Source organism: Pongo abelii, chromosome 12 (assembly GCF_028885655.2).
Source record: "Pongo abelii isolate AG06213 chromosome 12, NHGRI_mPonAbe1-v2.0_pri, whole genome shotgun sequence".
NCBI lineage: Eukaryota > Metazoa > Chordata > Mammalia > Primates > Hominidae > Pongo > Pongo abelii.
The window spans coordinates 42,132,300-42,160,174 of NC_071997.2; the positions used below are offsets into that span (position 1 = coordinate 42,132,300).

The window sequence follows — 27,875 nt, forward strand, 5'->3', positions numbered from 1 at the left end:
GAACACGTGGTTACTTGACAAAGGTGAAGACCCAAAGCGCTCCCCACAGTCCATCTCCATCCTAGTGGCTGGCCAAGAATGCCTTCCTAGAGGATCCTGGGTGTGTCCACGAGCTTCCTTCTTGACTTTGGGTGCTTTAGTTATGCATTTGCACCTGCCTCGCTGCAGCAGGACCCCCTCAATGGAAAAGAGGGTCCTGCCGCATCCTAACTTGTGCCATGATCTCAAACATTCAGGTGCTCCAGAGTCACACAGGAAGCTCATAAAAGATAGATTCTGAGGTCTCAAAAGACCTATCCAGTCGGGACTTTTATAGATGAGACCCAAAACATCTGCATTTTTAATATGTTCCCTAAGTAATACTGCTGTTAACTAAATTTTGAGAAGCACCACTTGGTTCGTTCTTGCTATTGCCAGAAGGAGAAAATATATTGAAAATTTTGAAGTGCTAATGCATTTTGGGCCCAAACCAGTCAGAATGACTGCCAGCCACAGGCAAAACAGTAGACAGATGTATGTGTGTCATCTCTGTCCAGGAAAGACACCTGTTGTTATGTTATGTTATGTTATGTTATGTTCACTGCTACTTGCCCTGATGTTTTGGGAAGGCCAAGCCAACTCTTACAAACATCAGAGCCCACAGCCCTGCTGGGCAGACTTCCCTTTCTTGAGATGTGGAGGGCGGACTCTGCCTGGAGGACCACGGTGCAAAGCAGACGGTCCCACCTGCCAGGCGTTCAGCAAGCCTATTGACCTTTCCCGTGGTCCAACGTGGTATCCTCCCGAGTCTTGCCCTTGGATGTACCAGCTCATTTCAGATGCACCTTGTGCTCGTCTCTCATCTCCCCATAGCCTCCTGCGTAGCCCTTTTTCCTTCTTCCTTGACTTCCACACCAAAGAGCTGCATGGTGCAGCCCACCTTGGGGATGCCTACTCGGGCAGCATGTGCTATCAAAAACTTGGGAAGGACTAACTCAGGGAACAAGGTGATGGCCAGTCCAGGATGAGATCTTAGATGGAGATTTTTCTTCTCTTGAAGCGTAGATGGGGCCTGGGCATTGACTCCATGGTGGTGATTGAACAAAAATACTCATGTGTTACAACCAAGCTGCTCCAGCAGCTGCTGGCCACGGCCCCTCCTAAGTGAGTAGACTGTGCCTGTACTGACACTTCCGTTCTCAGCAGGAATTGATGTGATTCATGGATGTTGTCTCCAGCAAGAGCCTCAAAGCGGTGCCAGCCAAACCTGCCAGGAGGGAGAAATAGTGCTCCTGACTGCTGTTTGATGACCAATTGTGACAGTATTAAGGGTGTGGACGGGACACAGGCTGGAACTCAACAATTTAGTGACCAAACCTAGAAACTTACCAGCAACCACTGAGCACACTCACTGCATGTTCCAAACCACCAGTCGTGTGGTCACCATGTGTTATGACCACGGATAGGGGGTGGGGCATAATCTTCTTAATTACAGAGAATTCATTTCAAGGCCCAAAATATCAGTGCCAGTGACAAATTTGGCAGTGCTGTCATAATTGTCCCTCATTCCAACCCTAGTCAGCTGCTTGGAAAGACAGTGATGAACCCAACTTGTCAGGGAAGGAAATTACACACAATTACGCCATTAAAAAACAGCAGGCAGGCCAGGAGCGGTGGCTCATGCCTGTAATCCCAGCACTTTGTGAGGCCAGGGCGGCAGATCACCTGAGGTCAGGAGTTCAAGACCAGCCTGGCCAACATGGTGAAACCCTGTCTCTACTAAAAAATTCAAAAATTAGCTAGGCGTGGTGGTGGGCACCTGTAATCCCAGCTACTCAGGAGGCTGAGGCAGGGAGAATTGCTTGAACCTGGGAGGCAGAAGTTGCAGTGAGCCGAAATCACACCAGTGCACTCCAGCCTGGGCGACACAGCAAGACTCCATCTCGGGAGAAAAACAAAACAAAACAAAACAAAACAAAACAAAACAAAACAAAAAAACAGCAGGCATAGGTGGACTCCAGAACTCCAGTGTGGAAAGCAGCCACTTGGCTTTCTCCATTTCTCCTTTATTTTCCTTTTTTCCTCCTCCTTTCTCTGAAGGCCATGTTTTTAAGATGTAAAGCTTTCTGAATTGGGAACCATAGCTGAAGATCTTGTGCCTTTGACAACGTGGGTAACCAAAGAAACGAATTTGAGAGATATAAATACCGTTGTCACTTATCATCATGCTGGTGAAAAGGAATCTTTGTCAGTCGTCCACACCCTTTATTTTTAACCTTCATTCTTTTATTCAGCCAATTTTTACTGAGCACCAGCCATGCACAAAGCACTGTGCCAGATGCTAGGGACTCAATGCCGAATCCCACAGACACAGCCCTGGCCTCTGGGGTGCACAGGCTAAGAGGGGAGGCAAAGCAAAGCAGGCAGCCACACACCAAGGGAAGCGAGCTGACGTTTGTGGTGAGGGCCACACATGACCTAACAAGGGACAGAGTAAACAGCATGGGGCAAGGAGCAGTTGAGGGCCTCTGAGCAGGGGACAATGACACTGAGATGAAAGGAGGAACGGGATCTAGCCAGGCAAAGAGCAGGTAGTTGGGCAGCACAGGGCAGACACTGTTTTAAGAAAAGGAAGGAGGGGCCAGACACGGTGGTTCATGCCTGTAATCCCAGCACTTTGGGAGGCAGAGGTGGGTGGATCACTTGAGGTCAGCAGTTCGAGACCAGCCTGGCCAACATGGTGAAACCCCATCTCTACTAAAAATGCAAAAAGTTAGCTGGGCGTGGTGGCAGGTGCCTGTAATCTCAGCTACTTGGGAGGCTGAGGCAGGAGAATCGATTGAACCCGGGAGGCGGAGATTGCGGTGAGCTGAGATCGCACCATTGCACTCCAGCCTGGGTGACAAGAGCAAAACTCCATCTCAAAAAAAAAAAAAAAAAAAAAAACCAAAAAAAACAAAAAACAAAAAACAGAAAAGAAAAGAAAAAGAAAAGGTGAGTGGATCACTTGAGGTCAGGAGTTCGAGACTAGCCTGGCCAACTTGGCAAAACCTCATCTGTACTAAAAATACAAAAATTAGCCGGGCGTGGTGGCATGTGCCTGTAATCCCAGCTACTCTGGAGGCTGAGCTGGGAGAATCACTTGAACCCGGGAGGCAGAGATTGCAGTGAGTTGAGATCATGCTACTGCACTCCAGCCTGGGTGAGAGAGTGAGACCCTGTCTCGAAAGTGAAAAAAAAAAAAAAAAAGAAAAGAAAAGAAAAGGAAGGAGAATGAGCAAAGACCCCCAGGGAAGGGAAGAATTTGGCACATTTGAGGAAATGAAAAATGAAATTATAGAACCTCGTTGCTGGAGATTATATGAGCTGAGAGTGAGCCGGGCGAGGTGGAGAGACACACAAGCCAGCACTGTAGTCATGGGCCATGCAGGTGGTGGGATTTTAGTTCTAAGCCCAATAAACAGGGTTAAGACAAGTGTCGCTGCTGCCTAGAGAATGCATTGGAGATGACAAGAATGGAAGCTGGGAAAACACATAGGTGGCTATTGCAGAAGTCCAGGGGAGAGATTGTGGTAGCAGAGATTCTAGGTATTTTTAGAAACAGAACTGATGGAATTTGCTGCCATCCCATGTGGGCTGTGAGGCAGGAAGAGAAATGAAGGCTCCCAGGCTCAGGCTTGGATGATGGTGTGCAGGGTGTCATTTACAGAGATAATGAAGACTGAGCGATGGATGTGGTTTGTTTTTAAACAGCTCGTGTGTGGGTCATTGATCAGAATTCCATTTTGGACATATTACGTTAAAATGGCTGTAAGACACCCTAGTGGAGATCCATTCATTCCCCCCTAGATGGGTAGACGTCGTCTGGAGCTCAAGGCAGCAGAAGGGTTGGAGATACCCAGTTGGGAGTTATTAGCATAAGATAGTACTGAAATCCATGGGCAGTGGTAGGAGGACCTGCAAGGAGAGGGTGGAGACAGAAACGTGACTCAGGCAGAGACCTGCAGGGCACTGAGAAGTCAAATGGAGAAGGAGGAGGGCGAAAGGAGACAGGAAGGGCCAGGAGAGGCAGACTTCGGGGAGGCTGTGGAAAGCAGGGCCAGTGGAAAGCAGGGCCAGATGGAGTTTTGGAAGGGCATTTTGCAATAAGAAGGGAGCAGAGCTTCAGTCCATCTCACCTTCTGTATCATGAGGCCTTTCCCCTGAGACCTTTAAAAAAAGGATTTGAGTAGAAAGGGCTCCCTTTTAAATATATAGTAGCCACTCAATAAATAGTTACTGAGTAACTGACTGGCTGGCTGATTTACCAAATGATTAAATTAATGAAAAAAAGATGAATTTCCTTCTAGTCTTTTATCTAAGCCCATACAAATACATCCAAGTCGCATATATTCAGTATCATCTGTGTATAGATATTAACATGAACAATTCTTCATTACCTCTTCTTTCTAAATGTAAATCTTTATGATTAGGAAGCACTTCCTCGTAAGGGCTATTCTAGGCTTTATTAAATGGCATGATCTCGGCTCACTGCGAGCTCTGCCTCCCGGGTTCACGCCATTCTCCTGCCTCAGCCTCCCGAGTAGCTGGGACTACAGGCGCCTGCCACCATGCCCAGCTAATTTTTTTGTATTTTTAGTAGAGATGGGATTTCACCGTGTTAGCCAGGATGGTCTCGATCTCCTGACCTCATGATCTGCCCGCCTCGGCCTCCCAAAGTGCTAGGATTACAGGTGCGAGCCACCGCACCCGGCCATTAAGCATCTTAAAAGATTTTTTCACTATGGAAAGTTTCAAACACACCAAACTACAGAGAATAGTAGAATGAACTTATGTACCTAAAATCCAGTGATTAACACAGCAAATTCCTTAATATCATCAATATCTAATTAGAGTAAAAATCCCCCAATTGTCTCACACTTTTTTAACACTTTGTTTGAATCAGGGTCCAAATCAGTTTTATAACTTAGAATTGGTTGATAACGTCTCTTCTGCCTCAGCGAGTGTCACTGCCATACTCATTCTGATGTCTGTCTAGTTAGAGCAATTTCCTGAGTTTTCCCACTTTCAAAAATGCAGCTTTTTTACTGGTTGTTAGTTTCATTGGATATAAAACACCTATCTCACATTTTTCTTGAGTATCTTAAATATGTCACTCTGTGTCTTCTGTTTTAAACTGATGCTGTTGTACTGTTACATTGGTCTTTTTGCCTGAATGCCCCCAAAATATATTTTTTTTTCTTTAAAATTCAGTCATTTGATTAGGATCTGTCTCAGTGCCAGCCTTTCTGGGTCAGTTTTCTCAGGTATGGAATTCACCTTTTCTTTTTCTTTTTCTTTTTTTTGAGATGGAATCTCACTCTGTTGCCCAGGCTGGAGAACAGTGGTGCAATCTTGGCTCATGCGACCTCTGCCTCCTGGGTTCAAGCGATTCTGCCTCAGCCTCCCAAGTAGCTGGGACTACAGGTGCCCACCGCCACGCCCAGCTAATTTTTTCTATTTTTAGTAAAGACGAGGTTTCGCCATGTTGGCCAGGCTGGTCTTGAACTCCTGACCTCAAGTGATCCACCCACCTCAACCTCCCAAAGTGCTGGGATTACAGGTGTGAGCCACCACACCTGGCTCTAAGTTCATCTTTTCAATAGGAAGTTTCAGTTGCTAGAACAGCCTGCCCCATAGGAACCTCCAAAATTTTCCAGGGCAAAGTCTTAATAATAAGGAGACTTTAAGGGGAGGAGAGTCCAAACTGTGCACAACAAGGAAAATAGGTGCAAATGAAAGAGATGGTCATCCAGACAAAAGTGCAAAGGAGGCAGAGCTGAGAAAGTGTGAGGGCCTGTGTTTGCTCACGTTGGAAAAACAACAGAAGTGAAGTGAGAATTTCAGAGTCATTAAGTTAGCAAAGCTATATGGGAAAGCATTTCACTTAATTATGAGTAATGAAAAGGATTCTTGGCAAATTCCTTAGAGAATACTATAAAAAAAGAGTAAAATTTCTACAGACAATAAAGAAATGCCGGAAAGACATGCCCATAAAACAGATAAAAACTATAACCTAGAGTATCACAAGCTGAAAGAAATGTTTAAAAGATAAAAGCAAGGAAAGAACAGTTTAGATAAAAATGAGAAAACACTCAAAAATGAGGTGATTGGAAAAATGAAAAACAGGAAATGAGTTGATAGGACCCAGGAAGGAATTAGAAATAAAATAAAAAAGTCAGGAAGGAATTAGAAATAAAAGAAAAAAGTTCGGTCATGCATATAACATCCTTAGCTAGGCTTCATGAAAACAGTAAGATGAAACTTACTTATGTGAAGTTTCATCTTCACGGAACAGCAGATGAAAGCAGAATTATCATCTGGGCTTTGGCTTGCCAGCCCCTGCCATGCACTTGACTGAATGCCACAGCCTGGGACATACGTGGGTGTGATGACAACTGTACTTCAATCAGGACACAGGGTGGGTGCCGGGCTGGACATCAGGCCATTGGATGCCTCTGATTGCATATCAAGATAACAGATAAAGAGAGTCTGAATGCAGCCTGTCTGGAAATGAATACACTGGGTGGATCCAGAGAGGGAGACAGAGTGTACGGTCCTGGGACACCTGTGCGTTTCTCTGCTGCACCGATGATCCCCAACCCCCATCCACATGGTTCAGGTACAGATCAGGCTCAATGCCTTCTTGTGGCAGGCAGCAAAGGAGAGACCATGGCACTGGCCCTACTGGGGCCAAGCTACAAGATACTGGTGTTCACCTTTTCTGGCTCTCTGCCCACAACTTCACGGCCTAGTGATCTGCCCACTTCCAGACTACGCTGGTGGGCAACCATGGAGCTGGACAGTGGATAGAAACAGTAACCCTAAGCTCTAAGCAACCCCAAGCATTTGTGTACAGTCATTTCAGACACATTCCTGGAAACCGGTCATCTGCAAACAGAATGTATGAGGGACAGTGCAACCAGGCTGAGGTTACTGAGAAACTGAAAGGGCTCTTTCTCTAGGGATGAGCAGCATTCGGGCAGTCTTGTCTTTTTGCAACAAATAGAAACTGTTTAAGAGTCTGATGACATCCCGATCTCCAGGAGGCTTAAGGGAAGCCTAAGTCCCTCCCATTCCATCCAAAACAAGTCTGTCGTTCTCGTTAGGAGCAAAGCACCTGTTTCTTCTTCTTGATAGACACGCAGGAAAGGCTGCTTTTATGCCAACAAGGCGGTGTTTTCGGCTTTCTTTCCGAAGATAATGTGGTCAAGTCAGTGGACTGACAAGCCTCTCTCTGATGGAAATGGCCTATTTCTGTCACTAAAATGGGCTTAGGGAATTCATAACAAGCACATGTGGACTATGGGGTTTTTTTTGTTTGTTTGTTTGTTTGGTTTGTTTTTTGTTTTTGAGACGGAGTCTCATTCTGTCACCCAGGCTGGAGTGCAGTGGCGCGATCTCGGCTCACTGCAACCTCCACCTCCCGGGTTCAAGCGATTCTCCTGCCTCAGCCTCCCAAGTAGCTGGGACTACAGGCACACACCACCATGCCCAGCTAACATGTGGCCTCTAGCTTTTAAAACAGTCATTTTTTTTAATTAAAAAAAATGTATACATGATTATTATGGGAAAAGGGAAGAATACAAAAAATTATAAACTAGCAAAGAAAAGTCACCTGTAAGCCTACCACTCAGAGAAAAATAGTCTGTTGAGCTTTTTAAAATAACGATCTCTCTCTACAAAGACCTTTTCCACAGAAATGTTGTGTAGATGAGCAAGGAACATCTCCCTTTACCAACGTTAAGGAAATGTCAAAAAACTCTTACCTGGTCAAGCACAGTAGGGCTTCTGGTTGGGAATTTGGAGAATTCATTTTCCCCAACCCTGGATATTCCAGTGGGCCATCCCTCCCCTTTAAAACTGCACTGAATTTTGTTCCTGTTTAAAAGTGTTTCTCCCCGGTGCTGGCCGATGGAGCAGAGGGTTTGTGGGTTGCAGGGCCTGACTCAAAGGCAACGTGGGCAGATGCCCACAGGTAGCCACTTCTGTCTGGCTACAGCTGTCTACACTGCACCTTTGCAAATTAGAAAATGGTGCCTGTGGGCGGGGTATGGCCAGGTCATAGGCCAGCTCCTGCATGCAGAGCCCCAGGTGGGCAGTGTGTGCCTGGGGGCAGGGCCCGCTGAATGGAGATGCAATAGGGCTGCATATCAGCCCCATCGGCCCCCTGGCAGCTCTTGCGGTGGAGAGGGTGGAAAGAGTGGGTGGGGTCAGGTAGAAAGTGGGAGTTATCCTACAATGTAAAGGAAGTTAACCCTTCATCGGTTTTTTATTGTATTTGTTTTAGACCTAGAACTCACATCCTTATATTTGAAAATTATTTATCTTCCTAGATATCAGTGAATGCTCCAGCCAGCCTTGTCAAAATGGTGGTACGTGTGTAGAAGGAGTCAACCAGTACAGATGCATTTGTCCTCCAGGAAGGACTGGGAACCGCTGTCAGCATCAGGCCCAGACTGGTATGTAGCCACCGTGGGGTTAGGTGAGGACATCCTGCTGTGGGGAGAGGAGGACCCTCGGCATAGGTCACCAACTGTAGACATGTAGGGAGCTCAGTCCCCCACTCAAAGATGTAGCTTTTCTTCTCTGTTTCACATCCGTCGATCCCTCTGGTTTTCTAAGGTGGTCACTTGACAGAGCTTAGCTCTTTCATGCAACCAGAGTTTTGATCCTTTTTATAGTAGAAAACATGAGTGCAAGAACTGACTCCCAACCTAAAAATCCCCTAGATTGGGAATGTGGCCCGAGAAGTTTCACTGTTGCCACCTTTGCTTAGTCAGCATTTCTTCCGCCAGCAGAACCACCTTTTCTTTCCAGTGTTCCCATCACATCCTGCAAAATTAGCAGCAATTGATGCAGGCCCAAGTATTTTGAGAGCTGGATAACTACATTTGACTGGTTTTGAGATTATTATTCACATCTCGAGTCTCAACATATCTCGACCCAGAAGGTCTAAGAAGTCACATGGTGCCTGGTGTTGCATATGGCAAGAAAATCCAATGATAAGGAATCTGTGGAGGATGGATAGGGGTTCCCGCGCCATGCTGCAACCAAGATTTCATTCAGCCCCAAAGATGTCCTGTTCCTTCGCCAGAAAAGGCTGGTGTGTTATGTCTGTTTGTCTTTATTTCTGTATGAAATATCTGTGGGGGGAAGGGACATTGGGGCTAGTGCAGTGTCCAGTGGATAAGAGCTTTATCAATACTTGTGATCCTGGCATTGGACCCAGCCCAAGGTCAGGTTTAAATAGTGCCCCAAGAGATTTGCTGCTTAATATGCCTTGATTCAGTTCAGCTGAGTCAGCTGGCTGGGCACTTTCTCAGAATGAGGCTGTCCTCCTGAGCTCAGAGTCCCCTTACAGCTCCTGTCCCTGGCACTGCTTTCTATGGAAACTGAGGCCAAAGACATGGACTTCATGGATACCTCACTGCCTCTCCCCTTGTTTACAAACAAGAGGGAAAAAGAAATGGGTTCCCTTTCACCCTAAATATGCCAGTCCTGGTCATTGAACGTTCTAAACTCCACTCTTTAGGGTTTCCTCCCACTGCAGGATCTTTTTTTGTTTTGTTTTGAGATGGAGTCTGTCTCACTCTGTTGCCCAGGCTGGAGTGCAGTAGCACCATCTCAGCTCACTGCAACCTCTGCCTCCTAGTGATTCTCCTGCCTCAGCCTCCTGAGTAGCTGGGATTACAGGTGCCACCACTGCTGGCTAATTTTTTTGTATTTTTAGCAGAGACAGGGTTTCACCATGTTGGCCAGGCTGGTCTCAAGTGATCTGCCTGCTTCACCCTCCCAAAGTGCTGGGATTACAGGCATGAGCCACCAAGCCCGCCCAAGGATCTTTAGACAATTGTTGCTCAGGTCCAGGGGGGCCTGTTATAAAGTGGGCCCATGAGCAGAATCTTCCCCAGGAACGGGAAGGAGGGTAAGCAAGCAGGCATATCCGAAGCCAGCTCCTATCCTCATAGTCTCCATGAACAGCCATCACACACCTTGGCTCTTGCTCACCTTATCCCCCAGCCTGACACCTTCCTTCCCATCAGCTGGCCCATGCCTTTCCAGTTCCCTGGAGGAGCATCCCTCCAATTCCTTTTTTAAAAATCCATTCCGCCAGGTACGCTGGCTCACACCTGTAATCCTAGCACTTTGGGAGGCCGAGGCAGGAGGATTGCCTGAGCTCAGGAGTTTGAGACCAGCCTGGGCAACACAGTGAAACCCCATCTCTACTTAAATACAAAAAATTAGCCAGGCATGGTGGCAGGCACTAGTCCCAGCTACTCGGGAGGCTGAGGCAGGAGAATCACTTGAACCCGGGAGGCAGAGGTTGCAGTGAGCCAAGGTCACGCCACTGCACTCCAGCCTGGGCAACAGAGCAAGACTCTCTGTCTCAAAAAAAAAAAAAAAAAATCCATTCGCCCTATTTTTTATTATGATAAAATATATATATAACATAAAATTTACCAGTTTAATCATTTTTAACTATACAGCTCAGTGGCATTAATCACATTCACATTGTTGTGCAACCATCACCACCATCCAGCTCCAGATTTCTTTTTGTCTTGCAAAATTGAGCTTCTGTACCCATAACAGGACTACTCCCCATTTCCCTCCCCACAGCCCCCGGTAATCGTCATTCATTCTTCTTTCTGTCTCTGTGAGTCTGACTGTTCTAGGGACCTCATCTAAGTAAAATCATGCAGGATTTGTCCACTTGTGTTTGATTCCCACCAATCCTTGAAAAACTTTCAGAAAAATAACATTTTTTCCTGATTAGAAATATAATTTGGCCAAGCACGATGACTCATGCCTGTAATCCCAGCACTTTGGGAGGCTGAGGTGGGTGGATCATTTGAGGTGAGGAGTTTGAGACCAGCCTGGCCAACATGGTGAAACCCTGTCTCTACTAAAAATACAGAAAAAAAGCAGGGTGTTGTGACGCGCACCTGTAATTCCAGCTGCTCAGAGGCTGAGGCAGGAGAATCATTTGGACGCGCAAGATAGAGGTTGCAGTGAGCCGGGATCGTGCCACTGCACTCCAGCCTGGGTGACACAGCGAGACTCTGTCTCAAAAAGAAAGAAAGAGACAGAGAGAGAGAAAGAGAAATTTATGTTCTTGGTAAAAACCAAAAATGTGAACACTTTAGAAAAGTACAAGAAATACAAAAAAAGAAAAAAGAAAACAAACAAAAAAAACCAGGAACAAAAAATAGTGGCCCATGAACAGACCAATAATGAGCTCTGAAATTGAATTGGCCATAAATAGCCTACCAACCAAAAACAACCCAGGACCTGATGGAGTCACAGCCAAATTCTACCAGATGTACAAAGAAGAGCTGGTACCATTCCTACAGAAACTATTCCAAAAAATTGAGGAGGAGGGACCTCTCCCCAACTCATTCTATGAGGCCAGAGTCATCTCGATACCAAAACCTGGCAGAGACACAACAAAAAAAGAAAATGTCAGGCCAATATCCTTGATGAACATTGATACGAAAATCCTCAACAAAATACTTGCAAACCAAATCCAACAGCACATCAAAAACTAATCCACCATGATCAAGTAGGCTTCCTTCCTGGGATACAAGGTTGATTCAACATATAAAAATCAATAAATGTGATTCATCACAGAAACAGAACTAAAAGCAAAACCACATGATTATCTCAATAGATGCAAAAAGGCTTTTGATGAAATTCAACATCCCTTCATGTTAAAAACTCTCAACAAACTAGGTATTGAAGGAACAGACCTCAAAATAATAAGAGCCATCTATGACAAACTCACAGCCAACATTGTACTAAATGGGCAAAAGCTGGAAGCATTCTCCTTGAAAACTGGCACAAGACAGGGATGCCCTCTCTCACCACTTCTATTCAACATAGTATTGGAAGAATACTGGAAGTCCTGGCCAGAGCAATCAGGCAAGAGAAAGAAATAAAGGGTATCCAGATAGGAAGAGAGGAAGTCAAACTATCTGTTTGCAGCTGACATGATTCTAGATCTAGAAAATCCCATAGTCTCAGTCCCAAAGTTCCTTCAGCTGATAAACAACTTCAGCAAAGTTGCAGGATACAAAATCAATGTAGAAAAATCACTAGCATTCCTGTATACCACCAACAACCAAACTGAGAGCCAAATCAGAAAGACAATCCTATTCACAATTGCCACACACACAAAAACAAAACACCTAGGAATACAGCTAACCAGGGAGGTGAAAGATCTCTACAATGAGAATTACAAAACATGGCTCAAAAAAATCAGAGAAGACACAGACAAATGAAAAAACATTCCATGCTTATGGATACAAAGAATCAATATCATTAAAATGGCTACACTGCCCAAAACAATTTATAGATTCAATGCTATTCCCATCAAACTACCAAAGACATTCTTCACAGAACTAGAAAAAATTATTTTAACATGCATATGGAACCCAAAAAGATCCTGAATACCCAAGGCAATCCTAAGCAAAAAGAACAAAGCTAAAGGAATCACATTACCCAACTTCAAACTATACCACAAGGCTACAGTGACCAAAACAGCATGGTACTGGTACAAAAACAGGCACATAGGCCAATGGAACAGAATAGAGAGCACAGAAATAAGGCCACACATCTATGACCATCTGATCTTTGACAAAGCTGACAAAAACAAGAATGGGGAAAAGACTCCTATTCAATAAATGGTGCTGGGATAACTGGCTAGCCATATGCAGAAGACTGAAGCTGAACCACTTCTTACACCATAGACAAAAATCAACTCAAGATGGATTCAAGAGTTAAATGTAAAACTCAAAACTACAAAAACCCTGGAAGACAACATAGGCAATACCATCCTGACAGAGGAACAGGCAAAGATTTCATGACAAAGATATCAAAAGCAATTGCAACAAAAGCAAAAATTGACAAATGGAATCTAATTAAACTTAAGAGCTTCTGCACAGCAAAAGAAACTATCAAAGGAGTAAACAGACAACCTACAGAATGGGAGAAAATATTTGCAAACTATACATCTGACAAAGGTCTAATATCCAGCATCTATAAGGAACTTAAATTTACAAGAGAAAAACAAACAACCCCATTAAAAAGTGGGCAATGTACATGAACAGATACTTCTCTTTTTTTTTTTCTTTTATTATTATTATTATTATACTTTAGGTTTTATGGTACATGTGCACAATGTGCAGGTAAGTTACATATGTATACATGTGCCATGCTGGTGCGCTGCACCCACCAACTCGTCATCTAGCATTAGGTATATCTCCCAGTGCTATCCCTCCCCCCTCCCCCCACCCCACAACAGTCCCCAGAGTGTGATGTTCCCCTTCCTGTGTCCATGTGTTCTCATTGTTCAATTCCCACCTATGAGTGAGAATATGCGGTGTTTGGTTTTTTGTTCTTGCGATAGTTTACTGAGAATGATGATTTCCAATTTCATCCATGTCCCTACAAAGGACGTGAACTCATCATTTTTTATGGCTGCATAGTATTCCATGGTGTATATGTGCCACATTTTCTTAATCCAGTCTATCATTGTTGGACATTTGGGTTGGTTCCAAGTCTTTGCTATTGTGAATAATGCCGCAATAAACATACGTGTGCATGTGTCTTTATAGCAGCATGATTTATAGTCCTTTGGGTATATACCCAGTAATGGGATGGCTGGGTCGAATGGAATTTCTAGTTCTAGATCCCTGAGGAATCGCCACACTGACTTCCACAAGGGTTGAACTAGTTTACAGTCCCACCAACAGTGTAAAAGTGTTCCTATTTCTCCACATCCTCTCCAGCACCTGTTGTTTCCTGACTTTTTAATGATTGCCATTCTAACTGGTGTGAGATGGTATCTCATTGTGGTTTTGATTTGCATTTCTCTGATGGCCAGTGATCGTGAGCATTTTTTCATGTGTTTTTTGGCTGCATAAATGTCTTCTTTTGAGAAGTGTCTGTTCATGTCCTTCGCCCACTTTTTGATGGGGTTGTTTGTTTTTTTCTTGTAAATTTGTTGGAGTTCATTGTAGATTCTGGATATTAGCCCTTTGTCAGATGAGTAGGTTACGAAAATTTTCTCCCATTTTGTAGGTTGCCTGTTCACTCTGATGGTAGTTTCTTTTGCTGTGCAGAAGCTCTTTAGTTTAATTAGATCCCATTTGTCAATTTTGGCTTTTGTTGCCATTGCTTTTGGTGTTTTAGACATGAAGTCCTTGCCCATGCCTATGTCCTGAATGGTAATGCCTAGGTTTTCTTCTAGGGTTTTTATGGTTTTAGGTCTAACATTTAAGTCTTTAATCCATCTTGAATTGATTTTTGTATAAGGTGTAAGGAAGGGATCCAGTTTCAGCTTTCTACATATGGCTAGCCAGTTTTCCCAGCACCATTTATTAAATAGGGAATCCTTTCCCCATTTCTTGTTTTTGTCAGGTTTGTCAAAGATCAGATACTTGTAGATATGTGGCATTATTTCTGACGGCTCTGTTCTGTTCCATTGATCTATATCTCTGTTTTGGTACCAGTACCATGCTGTTTTGGTTACTGTAGCCTTGTAGTATAGTTTGAAGTCAGGTAGTGTGATGCCTCCAGCTTTGTTCTTTTGGCTTAGGATTGACTTGGCGATGCGGGCTCTTTTTTGGTTCCATATGAACTTTAAAGTAGTTTTTTCCAATTCTGTGAAGAAAGTCATTGGTAGCTTGATGGGGATGGCATTGAATCTGTAAATTACCTTGGGAAGGATGGCCATTTTCATGATATTGATTCTTCCTACCCATGAGCATGGAATGTTCTTCCATTTGTTTGTATCCTCTTTTATTTCCCTGAGCAGTGGTTTGTAGTTCTCCTTGAAGAGGTCTTTCACATCCCTTGTAAGCTGGATTCCTAGGTATTTGATTCTCTTTGAAGCAATTGTGAATGGGAGTTCACTCATGATTTGGCTCTCTGTTTGTCTGTTATTGATGTATAAGAATGCTTGTGATTTTTGCACATTGATTTTGTATCCTGAGACTTTGCTGAAGTTGCTTATCAGCTTAAGGAGATTTTGGGCTGAGACAATGGGGTTTTCTAGATATACTATCATGTCATCTGCAAACAGGGACAATTTGACTTCCTCTTTTCCTAATTGAATACCCTTGATTTCCTTCTCCTGCCTAATTGCCCTGGCCAGAACTTCCAACACTATGTTGAATAGAAGTGGTGAGAGAGGGCATCCCTGTCTTGTGCCAGTTTTCAAAGGGAATGCTTCCAGTTTTTGCCCATTCAGTATGATATTGGCTGTGGGTTTGTCATAAATAGCTCTTATTATTTTGAGATACGTCCCATCAATTCCTAATTTATTGAGAGTTTTTAGCATGAAGGGTTGTTGAATTTTGTCAAAGGCCTTTTCTGCATCTATTGAGATAATCATGTGGTTTTTGTCTTTCGTTCTGTTTATATGCTGGATTACATTTATTGATTTGCGTATATTGAACCAGCCTTGCATCCCAGGGATGAAGCCCACTTGATCATGGTGGATAAGCTTTTTGATGTGCTGCTGGATTCTGTTTGCCAGTATTTTATTGAGGATTTTTGCATCAATGTTCATCAAGGATATTGGTCTAAAATTCTCTTTTTTTGTTGTGTCTCTGCCAGGCTTTGGTATCAGGATGATGCTGGCCTCATAAAATGAGTTAGGGAGGATTCCCTCTTTTTCTATTGATTGGAATAGTTTCAGAAGGAATGGTAGCAGCTCCTCCTTGTACCTCTGGTAGAATTCGGCTGTGAATCCATCTGGTCCTGGACTTTTTTTGGTTGGTAAGCTATTGATTATTGCCACAATTTCAGCTCCTGTTATTGGTCTATTCAGAGATTCAACTTCTTCCTGGTTTAGTCTTGGGAGGGTGTATGTGTTGAGGAATTTATCCATTTCTTCTAGATTTTCTAGTTTATTTGCATAGAGGTGTTTGTAATATTCTCTGATGGTAGTTTGTATTTCTGTGGGATCGGTGGTGATATCCCCTTTATCATTTTTTATTGCATCTATTTGATTCTTCTCTCTTTTTTTCTTTATTAATCTTGCTAGCGGTCTATCAATTTTGTTGATCCTTTCAAAAAACCAGCTCCTGGATTCATTTATTTTTTGAAGGGTTTTTTGTGTCTCTATTTCCTTCAGTTCTGCTCTGATTTTAGTTATTTCTTGCCTTCTGCTAGCTTTTGAATGTGTTTGCTCTTGCTTTTCTAGTTCTTTTAATTGTGATGTTAGGGTGTCAATTTTGGATCTTTCCTGCTTTCTCTTGTGGGCATTTAGTGCTATAAATTTCCCTCTACACACTGCTTTGAATGCATCCCAGAGATTCTGGTATGTTGTGTCTTGGTTCTCGTTGGTTTCAAAGAACATCTTTATTTCTGCCTTCATTTCGTTATGTACCCAGTAGTCATTCAGGAGCAGGTTGTTCAGTTTCCACGTAGTTGAGCAGTTTTGAGTGAGATTCTTAATCCTGAGTTCTAGCTTGATTGCACTGTGATCTGAGAGACAGTTTGTTACAATTTCTGTTCTTTTACATTTATTGAGGAGAGCTTTACTTCCAAGTATATGGTCAATTTTGGAATAGGCGTGGTGTGGTGCTGAAAAAAATGTATATTCTGTTGATTTGGGGTGGAGAGTTCTGTAGATGTCTATTAGGTCCGCTTGGTGCAGAGCTGAGTTCAATTCCTGGGTATCCTTGTTGACTTTCTGTCTCGTTGATCTGTCTAATGTTGATAGTGGGGTGTTAAAGTCTCCCATTATTAATGTGTGGGAGTCTAAGTCTCTTTGTAGGTCACTCAGGACTTGCTTTATGAATCTGGGTGCTCCTGTATTGGGTGCATATATATTTAGGATAGTTAGCTCTTCTTGTTGAATTAATCCCTTTACCATTATGTAATGGCCTTCTTTGTCTCTTTTGATCTTTGTTGGTTTAAAGTCTGTTTTATCAGAGACTAGGATTGCAACCCCTGCCTTTTTTTGTTTTCCATTTGCTTGGTAGATCTTCCTCCATCCTTTTATTTTGAGCCTATGTGTGTCTCTGCACGTGAGATGGGTTTCCTGAATACAGCACACTGATGGGTCTTGAGTCTTTATCCAGTTTGCCAGTCTGTGTCTTTTAATTGGAGCATTTAGTCCATTTACATTTAAAGTTAATATTGTTATGTGTGAATTTGATCCTGTCATTATGATGTTAGCTGGATATTTTGCTCGTTAGTTGATGCAGTCTCTTCCTAGTCTCGATGTTCTTTACATTTCGGTATGATTTTGCAGTGGCTGGTACCGGTTGTGCCTTTCCATGTTTAGCGCTTCCTTCAGGAGCTCTTTTAGGGCAGGCCTGGTGGTGACAAAAATCTCTCAGCATTTGCTTGTCTGTAAAGTATTTTATTTCTCCTTCACTTATGAAGCTTAGTTTGGCAGGATATGAAATTCTGGGTTGAAAATTCTTTTCTTTAAGAATGTTGAATATTGGCCCCCACTCTCTTCTGGCTTGTAGGGTTTCTGCCGAGAGATCCGCTGTTAGTCTGATGGGCTTCCCTTTGATGGTAACCCGACCTTTCTCTCTGGCTGCCCTTAACATTTTTTCCTTCATTTCAACTTTGGTGAATCTGACAATTATGTGTCTTGGAGTTGCTCTTCTCGAGGAGTATCTTTGTGGCGTTCTCTGTATTTCCTGAATCTGAATGTTGGCCTGCCTTGCTAGATTGGGGAAGTTCTCCTGGATAATATCCTGCAGAGTGTTTTCCAACTTGTTTCCATTCTCCCCGTCACTTTCAGGTACACCAATCAGACGTAGATTTGGTCTTTTCACATAGTCCCACATTTCTTGGAGGCTTTGCTCGTTTCTTTTTATTCTTTTTTCTCTAAACTTCCCTTCTCGCTTCATTTCATTCATTTCATCTTCCAGGGCTGATACCCTTTCTTCCATTTGATCGCATCGGCTCCTGAGGCTTCTGCATTCTTCACGTAGTTCTCGAGCCTTGGTTTTCAGCTCCATTAGCTCCTTTAAGCACTTCTCTGTATTGGTTATTCTAGTTATACATTCTTCTAAATTTTTTTCAAAGTTTTCAACTTCTTTGCCTTTGGTTTGAGTATCCTCCCGTAGCTCGGAGTAATTTGATCGTCTGAAGCCTTCTTCTCTCAGCTCGTCAAAGTCATTTTCCGTCCAGCTTTGTTCCGTTGCTGGTGAGGTACTGCGTTCCTTTGGAGGAGGAGAGGTACTCTGGTTTTTAGAGTTTCCAGTTTTTCTGCTCTGTTTTTTCCCCATCTTTGTGGTTTTATCTACTTTTGGTCTTTGATGATGGTGATGTACAGATGGGTTTTTGGTGTGGATGTCCTTTCTGTTAGTTTTCCTTCTAACAGACAGAACCCTCAGCTGCAGGTCTGTTGGAGTACCTGGCCGGCCGTGTGAGGTGTCAGTCTGCCCCTGCTGGGGGGTGCCTCCCAGTTAGGCTGCTCGGGGGTCAGGGGTCAGGGACCCACTTGAGGAGGCAGTCAGCCCGTTCTCAGATCTCCAGCTGCGTGCTGGGAGAACCACTGCTCTCCTCACAGCTGTCAGACAGGGACATTTAAGTCTGCAGAGGTTACTGCTGTCTTTTTGTTTGTCTGTGTCCTGCCCCCAGAGGTGGAGCCTACAGAGGCAGGCAGGCCTCCTTGAGCTGTGGTGGGCTCCACCCAGTTCAAGCTTCCAGGCTGCTTTGTTTACCTAAGCGAGCCTGGGCAATGGCGGGCGCCCCTCCCCCAGCCTCGCTGCTGACTTGCTGTTTGATCTCAGACTGCTGTGCTAGCAATCAGCGAGACTCCGTGGGCGTAGGACCCTCTGAGCCAGGTGCAGGCTATACTCTCCTGGGGCACCGTTTCCTAAGCCCGTTGGAAAAGCACAGTATTCGGGTGGGAGTGGCCCGATTTTCCAGGTGCCGTCTGTCACCCCTGGAAGGGGAACTCCCTGACCCCTTGCGCTTCCCGAGTGAGGCAATGCCTCGCCCCTGCTTCGGCTGGCGCACGGTGCGCTCACCCACTGACCTGCGCCCACTGTCTGGCACTCCCTAGTGAGATGAACACGGTACCTCAGATGGAAATGCAGAAATCACCCGTCTTCTGCGTCGCTCGCGCTGGGAGCTGCAGACCGGAGCTGTTCCTATTCGGCCATCTTGGCTCCTCCGAACAGATACTTCTCAAAAGAAAACCTACATCTGGCCAACAAGCATATGAAAAAAAAACTCCATATTGCTGATGATTAAAGAAATGCAAATCAAAACTATCTGGTGTGAGATACCATCTCACAGCAGTCAGAATGGCTATTATTAAAAAGTAAAAAAGTAACAGATCCTGGAGAGGTTGTGGAGAAAAGGAAACCCTTATACACTGTTGGTGGGAGTGTAAATTAGTTCAACCATTGTGGAAAGCAGTATGGTTGTTTCTCAAAGACCTAAAAGCAGAACTACCACTTGACCCAGCAATCCTATTACTGGGTATATACCCAGAGCAACATAAAACGTTCTAGCATAAAGACACATGCACTCAAATATTCGTTGCAGCACTGTTCACAATAGCAAAGACATGGAACCAACCTAAATGTTCGTCAATAACAGACTGGATAAAGAAAATGTGGTACATGGGGCCAGGCGCGGTGGCTCACACTTGTAATTCCAGCACTTTGGGAGGCTGAGGCAGGCAGATCACGAGGTCAGGAGATCAAGACCATCCTGGCTAACACGGTGAAACCCCGTCTCTACTAAAAAAATACAAAAAATTAGGCCGGTGTGGTGGCGGGCACCTGTAGTCCCAGCTACTGCGGAGGCTGAGGCAGGAGAATGGCATGAACCCGGGAGGCAGAGCTTGCAGTGAGCGGAGATCGCACCACTGCACTCCAGCCTGGACCACAGAGTGAGACTCCGTCTCAAAAAAAAAAAAAAAAAAAAAAGAAAATGTGGTAGATATACACTATGGAATATTATGCAGTCACAAAAAAGAATGAGATCATGTCTTTTGTGGAAACATGGATGGAGCTGGAGGCTACTATCCTTAGCAAACTAAGGTAGGAACAGAAAACCAAATACTGCATGTTCTCACTTATAAGTGGGAGCTAATTGATAAGAACTTATGAACACAAAGAAGGAAACAACAGACACTGTGGTCTACTCGAGGGGTTGGGGAGGAGGGAGAGGAGCAGAAAAGGTAACTATTGGGTACTGGGCTTAATACCTGGGTGATGTGTACAACAATCCCCTGTGACACGTGTTTATCTATGTAACAAACCTTCACATGTTGAAGGTCTTCAAACCTAAAATTAAAAATAATAAAATAAACAAAAAATACAAACACACAAAAAGAAACAAAAAATAGTGGCCCATGGTTTATACTCTAGTGATCACTGTTAGAATTTTGGGGTGTTCAAGTCTTTTTAAGTGAAAACGTGGATTTGCCCTAGCTGTCCTTCTCGGGGTGCAGCTTGGTGGCCTGCATTTTCATGCACCCTTCTATTCGAGTGCGCTTCCTGTCCTGCGCCCTCTTTGGGTGGGCCCTGGACGGGTCGTCTGGGTTTGTGGTTAATTACTTGTCTTTCCTTTCCCTACTCCAGAGTAAGCTCTTTGAGAAGGGGCCGTGCCTCCGTCTTGGTTCTGCTCCCGGCCCCTACCCAAGGTTGGGCCCACGGCAGGTGCGCCAGGGCCCGGCACTGAGCGTGTCTTCTCCCCGCAGCCGCCCCCGAGGGCAGTGTGGCCGGCGACTCTGCCTTCAGCCGCGCGCCGCGCTGTGCGCAGGTGGAGCGGGCTCAGCACTGCAGCTGCGAGGCCGGATTCCACCTGAGCGGCGCCGCCGGCGACAGCGTCTGCCAGGGTAGGCGCGGGCTCCGCCAGGACACTGGGGACAGCACGGGGAGGACATGGGGCGGGGAAGGGGCTCTCACCCACCGTCCTCCTGCCGGCACGGGTGGTTTTCTGCGCGCGGTCTCAGAAGGCCTGGCCACTTTGCATTATAGGTAAGTGTTGACCTAATGATTGCTAGAAGGCAGCTAATTCATAGAAATCGGAGCTCGCCCCACCTCAGAACCTGGTCCAGCCTATGCGCAAGCCACACGCGCTTGGTTCAGGAGGGCCTTGAGACCCTCCATCCCCTCCGTCCTGGCTGGAGTCACATCTACGGGTGGCAAGGAGGAGCTTAAATCGCTGTGTTGGTAGAGAGGGCCCGGAGCTGGGTAGGGGTGTGGGACTCATTCCTTGGTCCCCTCTGGGCTTAGCTTTCCTGACGGCTCAGTTTGCTGTGCTCTCCTGATTACCAGAGTTCTCTCCCCAAACAACGCAAAGCAGGAGTTCAAATCTGAGATCTGGTCAGTTGGTGCTAATAGCCTCATTTTACAGCACAGAAAGGAGGCCCTCTTATTCCATTCCCAAAGATAAAGAGAGTTAACATGGGGCTGTTAACCCATCCCTACTTTCTGGGAATAGGCTTGATTTGCCAGCCTCTGCAAGGTCTCCCCAGGTGTCTTCAACCTAAGACAGTGATGCCCTTCTAGGGCCTAGCACGTCAGCTCCCTCTCACTCCTCCTTTTAGCCCTCTGGGCCCTCGGCTTAGGAGAAAGGGAAGCACACCTGCTCCTCTTGTGAGTGCTCTGCTGGGGGTAGGGCATGGCGGCTTCCCGAGGCCCAGCCACTTAACTGCAGCTGCCATTGCCTCCAGGAATTGAGGCATGACTGTTCTGGGTCACAGTGGCAACACTTGCTGCATGGCTCCTGAAGTCACAGTGAGCACTTCTGTCTGCAGATGTGAACGAGTGTGAGCTCTACGGGCAGGAGGGGCGCCTCCGGCTCTGCATGCACACCTGCGTGAACACCCCGGGCTCTTACCGTTGCACCTGCCCCAGTGGATACCGAACTCTGGCCGACGGGAAGAGCTGTGAGGGTGAGTGAGGCTACAGAGTGTCGTCTGCACCCAGCCACTTGCTGCTGTGGTGAACCCCCAGGACCTCACAATCGGGAGTGAGGGGGTTAGGAGAGTCACAGTTTCAGATACATTCGATTTTTAAAAAGCCACCGGCCAAAGGGTTTCTCAAAGGTCAGGCCACATCATCATCTACATAAATAGGAAAATGAGTTCCTTAAACATCTTGGCAACTAGTCTTTTCTGACTTTATTTGAGTAAATGGGTTTTTTTTTTTTTTTCTTCAAGGTCTGGTCAGTTCTACCCACTCAACAATTCCTTCAGCTGGGGCTGGGCCTAAAGGCAGAGTGGCCAGGTGGTCACCCATGTCATGTAATCTGGAGGAACCCATGAGACTCCATGACCCTGTGTGGCCACCTGTAAGTCCACCTCTGAAAGGGGCAGCACCTTACAGGCACTTATGTCTTAGTGAGGTCGGGCTCTACAGCACCAGCCTTGTCTGATGGTAGCTGAGGACAACAAGGGAGGCGGAGCACCCAGGGAGGGACAAGAGTCGGGGGCATCACTACCCCTGGCTTGTGAGGTACAGGAAGTGAGGGGGCTTTTCAGAGCCTGATAGATTGTGGCTCTGATCAAGGACACAGCCTCCATCAGAACCACATCCAGGCAGGTCAGGACTCCTCAGGCTGGGTCACTGTCATTTGCCAACCCCAGCTGAAAACCAGTCAGCCTCTCAGGTGCAGAGAGTGGGTTGGGGGGCAGGGGTGCAGATGGAAAATAACTGGCTCAGGTTTCACCCCAGTGCTGACTCCTGTCCATCAGCAGTGGCTTCCTGGAGGACCGGGTTGAGGTTTCTGAGGCTGATTCCTGGCAGAGTGGGAAAGAACATCTTAAGCTGACAAGGAATGTCTGCAGCAGGGATGGGAAGCACCTAAGAGATCAGGAAGCATGTGTGCAGAGTGGGTTGGTTGTAGAACAGAGAGGCTGAGAACCCTCGCAACAGTCACCATCATCACTACAGGACAAGTCCCAGGGACGCTGGGTGCCTAACAGGAAGCCTCCTGTGTTTCCCCACCTCCACTTAGGGAAAATACAGATGTCAATTGATGTAGACATGCTGAATCGCCACATGAGCTGAGTCACAGCACACATCTCAGGCCTGAAGCCCAAGCGGGATCATCCTGACCCTTGGCCCTTAAACCACTGTGCTGTAGTGGGCCTTTCGGGGGGACTGGTTCTGCTCCTGCAGGCATACCTCACACTAGGAGGGTAGACAGCCCCACCTCCCCAGCTGGACTTACCCCATGGAAACAGGACACAGGGGAGCCCCGCTGGCTCCAGACAACAGCTCTGACCCACCAAGGGAGAACGGGAGAAGAGAGGGCAGAGAGCTCCTCCATGGGCTGACGTGGGAATGTGAGGGGAGAGGTGGCTCACATCCCACGTCATCCCACGTCACATCCCATTGGGGCCCCGCTGCAGGGCTCTGAGGAGTGGGTGACCTGGGGCTGGAGCAGGAGAAGGCATCCAGATAGCCACCCACACTCCCTCCCTCCCACAGTGCTCACGAAGGCCCACCTGGGGTTGCTTGGGGTTGGGAAGGACGGCCTCCAGCTGGGGAGACTCTCTGGATGTCTGCAAAGGGAGCAGAGAACTCATACAAATCATGATATTGAGGTGTCTGCACTCGCATGGGTGAGGCTGGCAGGGAAGACTTTCTAGAAGATTCTAATTTAAAAAGTGTATATATATATAGTATATATATGTATATGGTATATATATGTTATATATATGGTATATATATGGTATATATGGTGTATATATGGTATATATATGGTATATATATGGTGTATATATGGTATATATACACCATATATGTTATATATGGTGTATATATGTATGTATATATACACCATATATGTTATATATGGTGTATATATGTATGTATATATACACCATATATGTTATATATGGTGTATATATGTATGTATATATACACCATATATGTATAACATATATGTTATATATGGTGTATATATGTTATATGTGTATATGTGTATATATACATGTACATATATGTATATGTATATACACACCATATATGTTATATATATGTATATATGTGTGTATATATACACCATATATATACCATGTTATGGTATACCATATATATGTATATATGTGGTATATATATACATATATGTTGTATATATATACACCATATATACATATATATACATGTATATATACACCATATATATATACATATACATATATACACACCATATATATACATATACATATATACACACACACACATATGAAAAATAACAGCCATGGAGGGTAATGGGGCACTTGGGCTGAGAAGCAGACAGGTCTGAGAGAAGTATTGTGACCAGTAACACTCACCTGGTGCTTTCCACCATCCCTGCCACCTGTCATACCCCAGGGAAAGAGGACAGGATCCCAGGGAGGGGCGTTCCCTGGCATTTCCTCAGGGCCCTGATTCCACACAGTTAAGGAAGGCAGGCTTTCTGCTTTAAGAATAAGTGCCAGGAGCAGGGAGCACCACATTACAGGGCCTGCAGGGCCTCTCATGTGGTTCTGTCTGCAATGGAGGGAAGGACTGGGCGATTCTCACCCGTTGTATGTCCCGTATCTCAGATGTGGATGAATGTGTGGGCCTGCAGCCGGTATGCCCCCAAGGGACCACGTGCATCAACACCAGTGGAAGCTTCCAGTGCGTCAGCCCTGAGTGCCCCGAGGGCAGTGGCAATGTGAGCTATGTGAAGACATCTCCATTGTGAGTATCTCCAGGGCATGCACACCCTCACCCAGCCCTCCAAGTGTGGCTGGGCTGGATGTTTCCTAGAGGTTCTTGGGAGAAGGTACAGTTATACCATAGAAAGATGAGAGGCAGGAGGCTGGGAGGCTGGTGTCTCTGAATTTCCATTTCCCCTTAGTGGTTGCATTTAATGTGTTGCTGCTCTGGAGAAATAAGAACCCCATTCCCCATGGGAGTAATATATTAAGTGCTGCCCCACTGCATAGAGGTTGATGGGGTTGCTGCCACCCGAGGATGGCAAAGCCAGGGCAGGCACTGAAGGGAAGAAGCTGTTGGTGACATTACCCTGATAAACCCATAGCAGCCCAGGAGACAGGTATAGATCACATGGATTTGGGAGATGACAGCATTCACATAGCCAGGAACTACAGACTCCCTTGAGTTACACTGCATATCACGTGCACCCTGCATTGTATCGCTCTGCTTTTCCAATAGTACTAGAAGGTTCTACATCTAGTAACTGCAACTCTTAAACAGCAAGTAGAGCTTTTTTTATTTTTTAAGTTGGGAGATGGGCCTTTAAGGGAAATGACTACAGCTATCACAAAGCACATATATTTTCTCTCAAAAAGAGATCACAACAGCCCTAGCATTGTCTTTAAAATGAAGTAACAGCCATGGAGGGTAACTTAATTATTTGAATTGCTGTTGAGTTAAAGCAGATTAGAAGCATCAAGAAAGTTAGTGGCATTGAAGCATGGCAGGTTTTAGAGAGAGTGAAGACATCAGAACCTTCCTCATGGAGTTACTCGGTGAAGGGATGGGGAACCTGTCTATTATGGCCTCTGGGGCATTCGACCAACAGCTGGATGTGACAGTTGACTGCATAATCATGATGTTACAGAATCACCAAATATACTAGATTGCATTTGTCTTTTAACAAGATAAATATCGAAAGCATTTCCACAAGACCCTCTTTCCAAATGATTAAGGAAAACAGGGCTTCCTGCGTTAAGAATACACGTGATGGCCGGGCACAATGGCTTATGCCTATAATTCGAGCACTTTGGGAGGCCGAGGAGGGCAGATCACTTGAGATCAGGAGTTCGAGACCAGCCTGGCCAGCATGGAGAAACCCTGTCTCTACTAAAAATACAAAAATTAGCTGGGCGTGGTGGCGGGCACCTGTAATCCCAGCTACCCAGGAGGCTGAGGCAGGAGAATCACTTGAGCCTGGGAGGCGGAGGTTGCAGAGAGCCGAGATCATGCCACTGCACTCCAGCCTGGGTGACAGAGTGAGACTCTGTCTAAAAATAAATAAATAAATAAAATACATGCTGCTGTGTTTAGGAAGTTCACCGTACACCGTGTGGGAAGCACTGCATTACAGGATGTTCCTGGCTAACTGCTGAGGTCCTACCATTACTGAGTGAGGTCGCAGCATATGGAGAAAGGGCACCTGGTTTGAATATCAGCATTGCCATCGTTATTTAATATTCCCAGGCTTTATTTTTCTGTAAAAATGATAGTAATAGCATAAATAAACATATCTGCACGCACATACACACGTACACAGGTGGGCAGGGAGCACCCTTGAGCAGGAACAGAAGCAGCAGCCCTTCCTTTGCCATGCCTGACACCAGCTACATTCACTCGTCTGCAGCTCCATAGCTCCTGGGTGAAGGACCCGTGGCTGGGAAAGGTCATCTAGGTGGCCTCTGCAAGAGGGCAGGTGGGCAGCCGGGTCAGAGCAGCCCTTCATGAGACTCCCCAAGGCTGACTGCCTCCATTTTGCCTCTCCGCTCCAGCCAGTGTGAGCGGAACCCCTGCCCCATGGACAGCAGGCCCTGCCGCCATCTGCCCAAGACCATCTCCTTCCATTACCTCTCTCTGCCTTCCAACCTGAAGACGCCCATCACGCTCTTCCGCATGGCCACAGCCTCTGCCCCCGGCCGAGCTGGGCCCAACAGCCTGCGGTTTGGGATCGTGGGTGGGAACAGCCGCGGCCACTTTGTGATGCAGCGTTCAGACCGGCAGACTGGGGAGCTGATCCTCGTGCAGACCCTGGAGGGGCCTCAGACGCTGGAGGTGGACGTCGACATGTCGGAATACCTGGACCGCTCCTTCCAGGCCAACCATGTGTCCAAGGTCACCATCTTTGTATCCCCCTATGACTTCTAAGGGTACACAGGGACACTGGGGTGTGGAGAGCTGACCTCATTTCTCTTCCCCGAAGGCTCAGCTTCGGGCACTGACTGCGTGGATCCTCCCGCCTGTTCCTGCCCTCTCGCCAGTGCACCCAGGCTTCTAGGGCAGCGTTGCACGGCGTCCCATGGAATAGCACAGAAGAGCAGCCACAAAACTCAACTGCTGCCATCACTGTTTTTTTTTTTTTTTCCTGCTTTGAGGCCCTTCCCTTAGATTATGCACTAACTTTCTTAAAACTTTTTCATTCAGGGGATGGGTGGCTTTCCAAAATGCTGTGCAAATGGCCTTGTGAGTTTGAACTAGCTGGGGAGAGAAAAGGTGGCAATGTGTGTCAGGTGACTATCAGCCCTTCTGCATTTTTACAGCCAGGCTTGCTATGAATGAAGCGGTTCTAGTCGTGCGGGGGGCCTAGTCATGCCTCTGTGCATGTGGCATAGGAAGTGGAGTCTTCTCCCATGACCCAGCACGTTGTTCTTATCTGCCTTTTCCTCTGTGACATGCCTGCCTGCCTTCTCATCAGAGAGTCACAGGAGGGCCTTAAATCCCACGCAGATCCTTCTAGACCAAGGACCCATTGTTAAAAGCATGGATTCTGCCTGAGTTACTTCCCTTTTGAGAAATCATATCTCAAATACATAAGCTGGTAATATAACTGAAAAAATAAAAGCGATTGCTCCTTCCTGCCTGCCTGACTTCTACCTGAGCATGAGACAGCCCACTTCCTTCTAGGAGGCGATGGCTGGCTCTCTTCCTGTCTGGGTTGAATACACTGGAATAAATGAGTCAGAGAACACAGAGGTGATGTTTGGGACTGTTCCACAATACAAATTTGTTTTGACCACATGGGAGATTGGTAAGGACAATACCTGGCCGTGGAGAGTTTAGGAAAGTGCTTGAGTTGTCATAGATTCCATGGCCTTTTGTTTCTGATGAATTCACTACAGGGTGACGCCCTCCAGGTGATCAAAGAGAGAAAACACTGGCCAGAGCTGA

General features: G+C 45.8%; 1 protein-coding gene across 2 annotated transcripts in view; it reads left to right on the forward strand.

Annotated features, from left to right (window-relative positions):
• Positions 1-27,563, forward strand: part of FBLN7 (fibulin 7) — a 54,987-nt gene extending 27,424 nt beyond the window's left edge. Inside the window, exons 4-8 of one of the 2 annotated variants that reach the window (XM_002811778.6) lie at positions 8,355-8,480; positions 20,711-20,848; positions 21,773-21,910; positions 24,554-24,692; positions 26,483-27,563. In XM_002811778.6, the coding sequence (XP_002811824.3) occupies positions 8,355-8,480; positions 20,711-20,848; positions 21,773-21,910; positions 24,554-24,692; positions 26,483-26,855 (914 nt within the window). In that variant the 3' untranslated portion in view covers positions 26,856-27,563. The remainder of the gene's footprint in view (positions 1-8,354; positions 8,481-20,710; positions 20,849-21,772; positions 21,911-24,553; positions 24,693-26,482) is intronic. The other variant, XM_002811779.6, reaches the window with a different exon arrangement.
• The last annotated feature ends 312 nt before the right edge of the window (positions 27,564-27,875 follow it).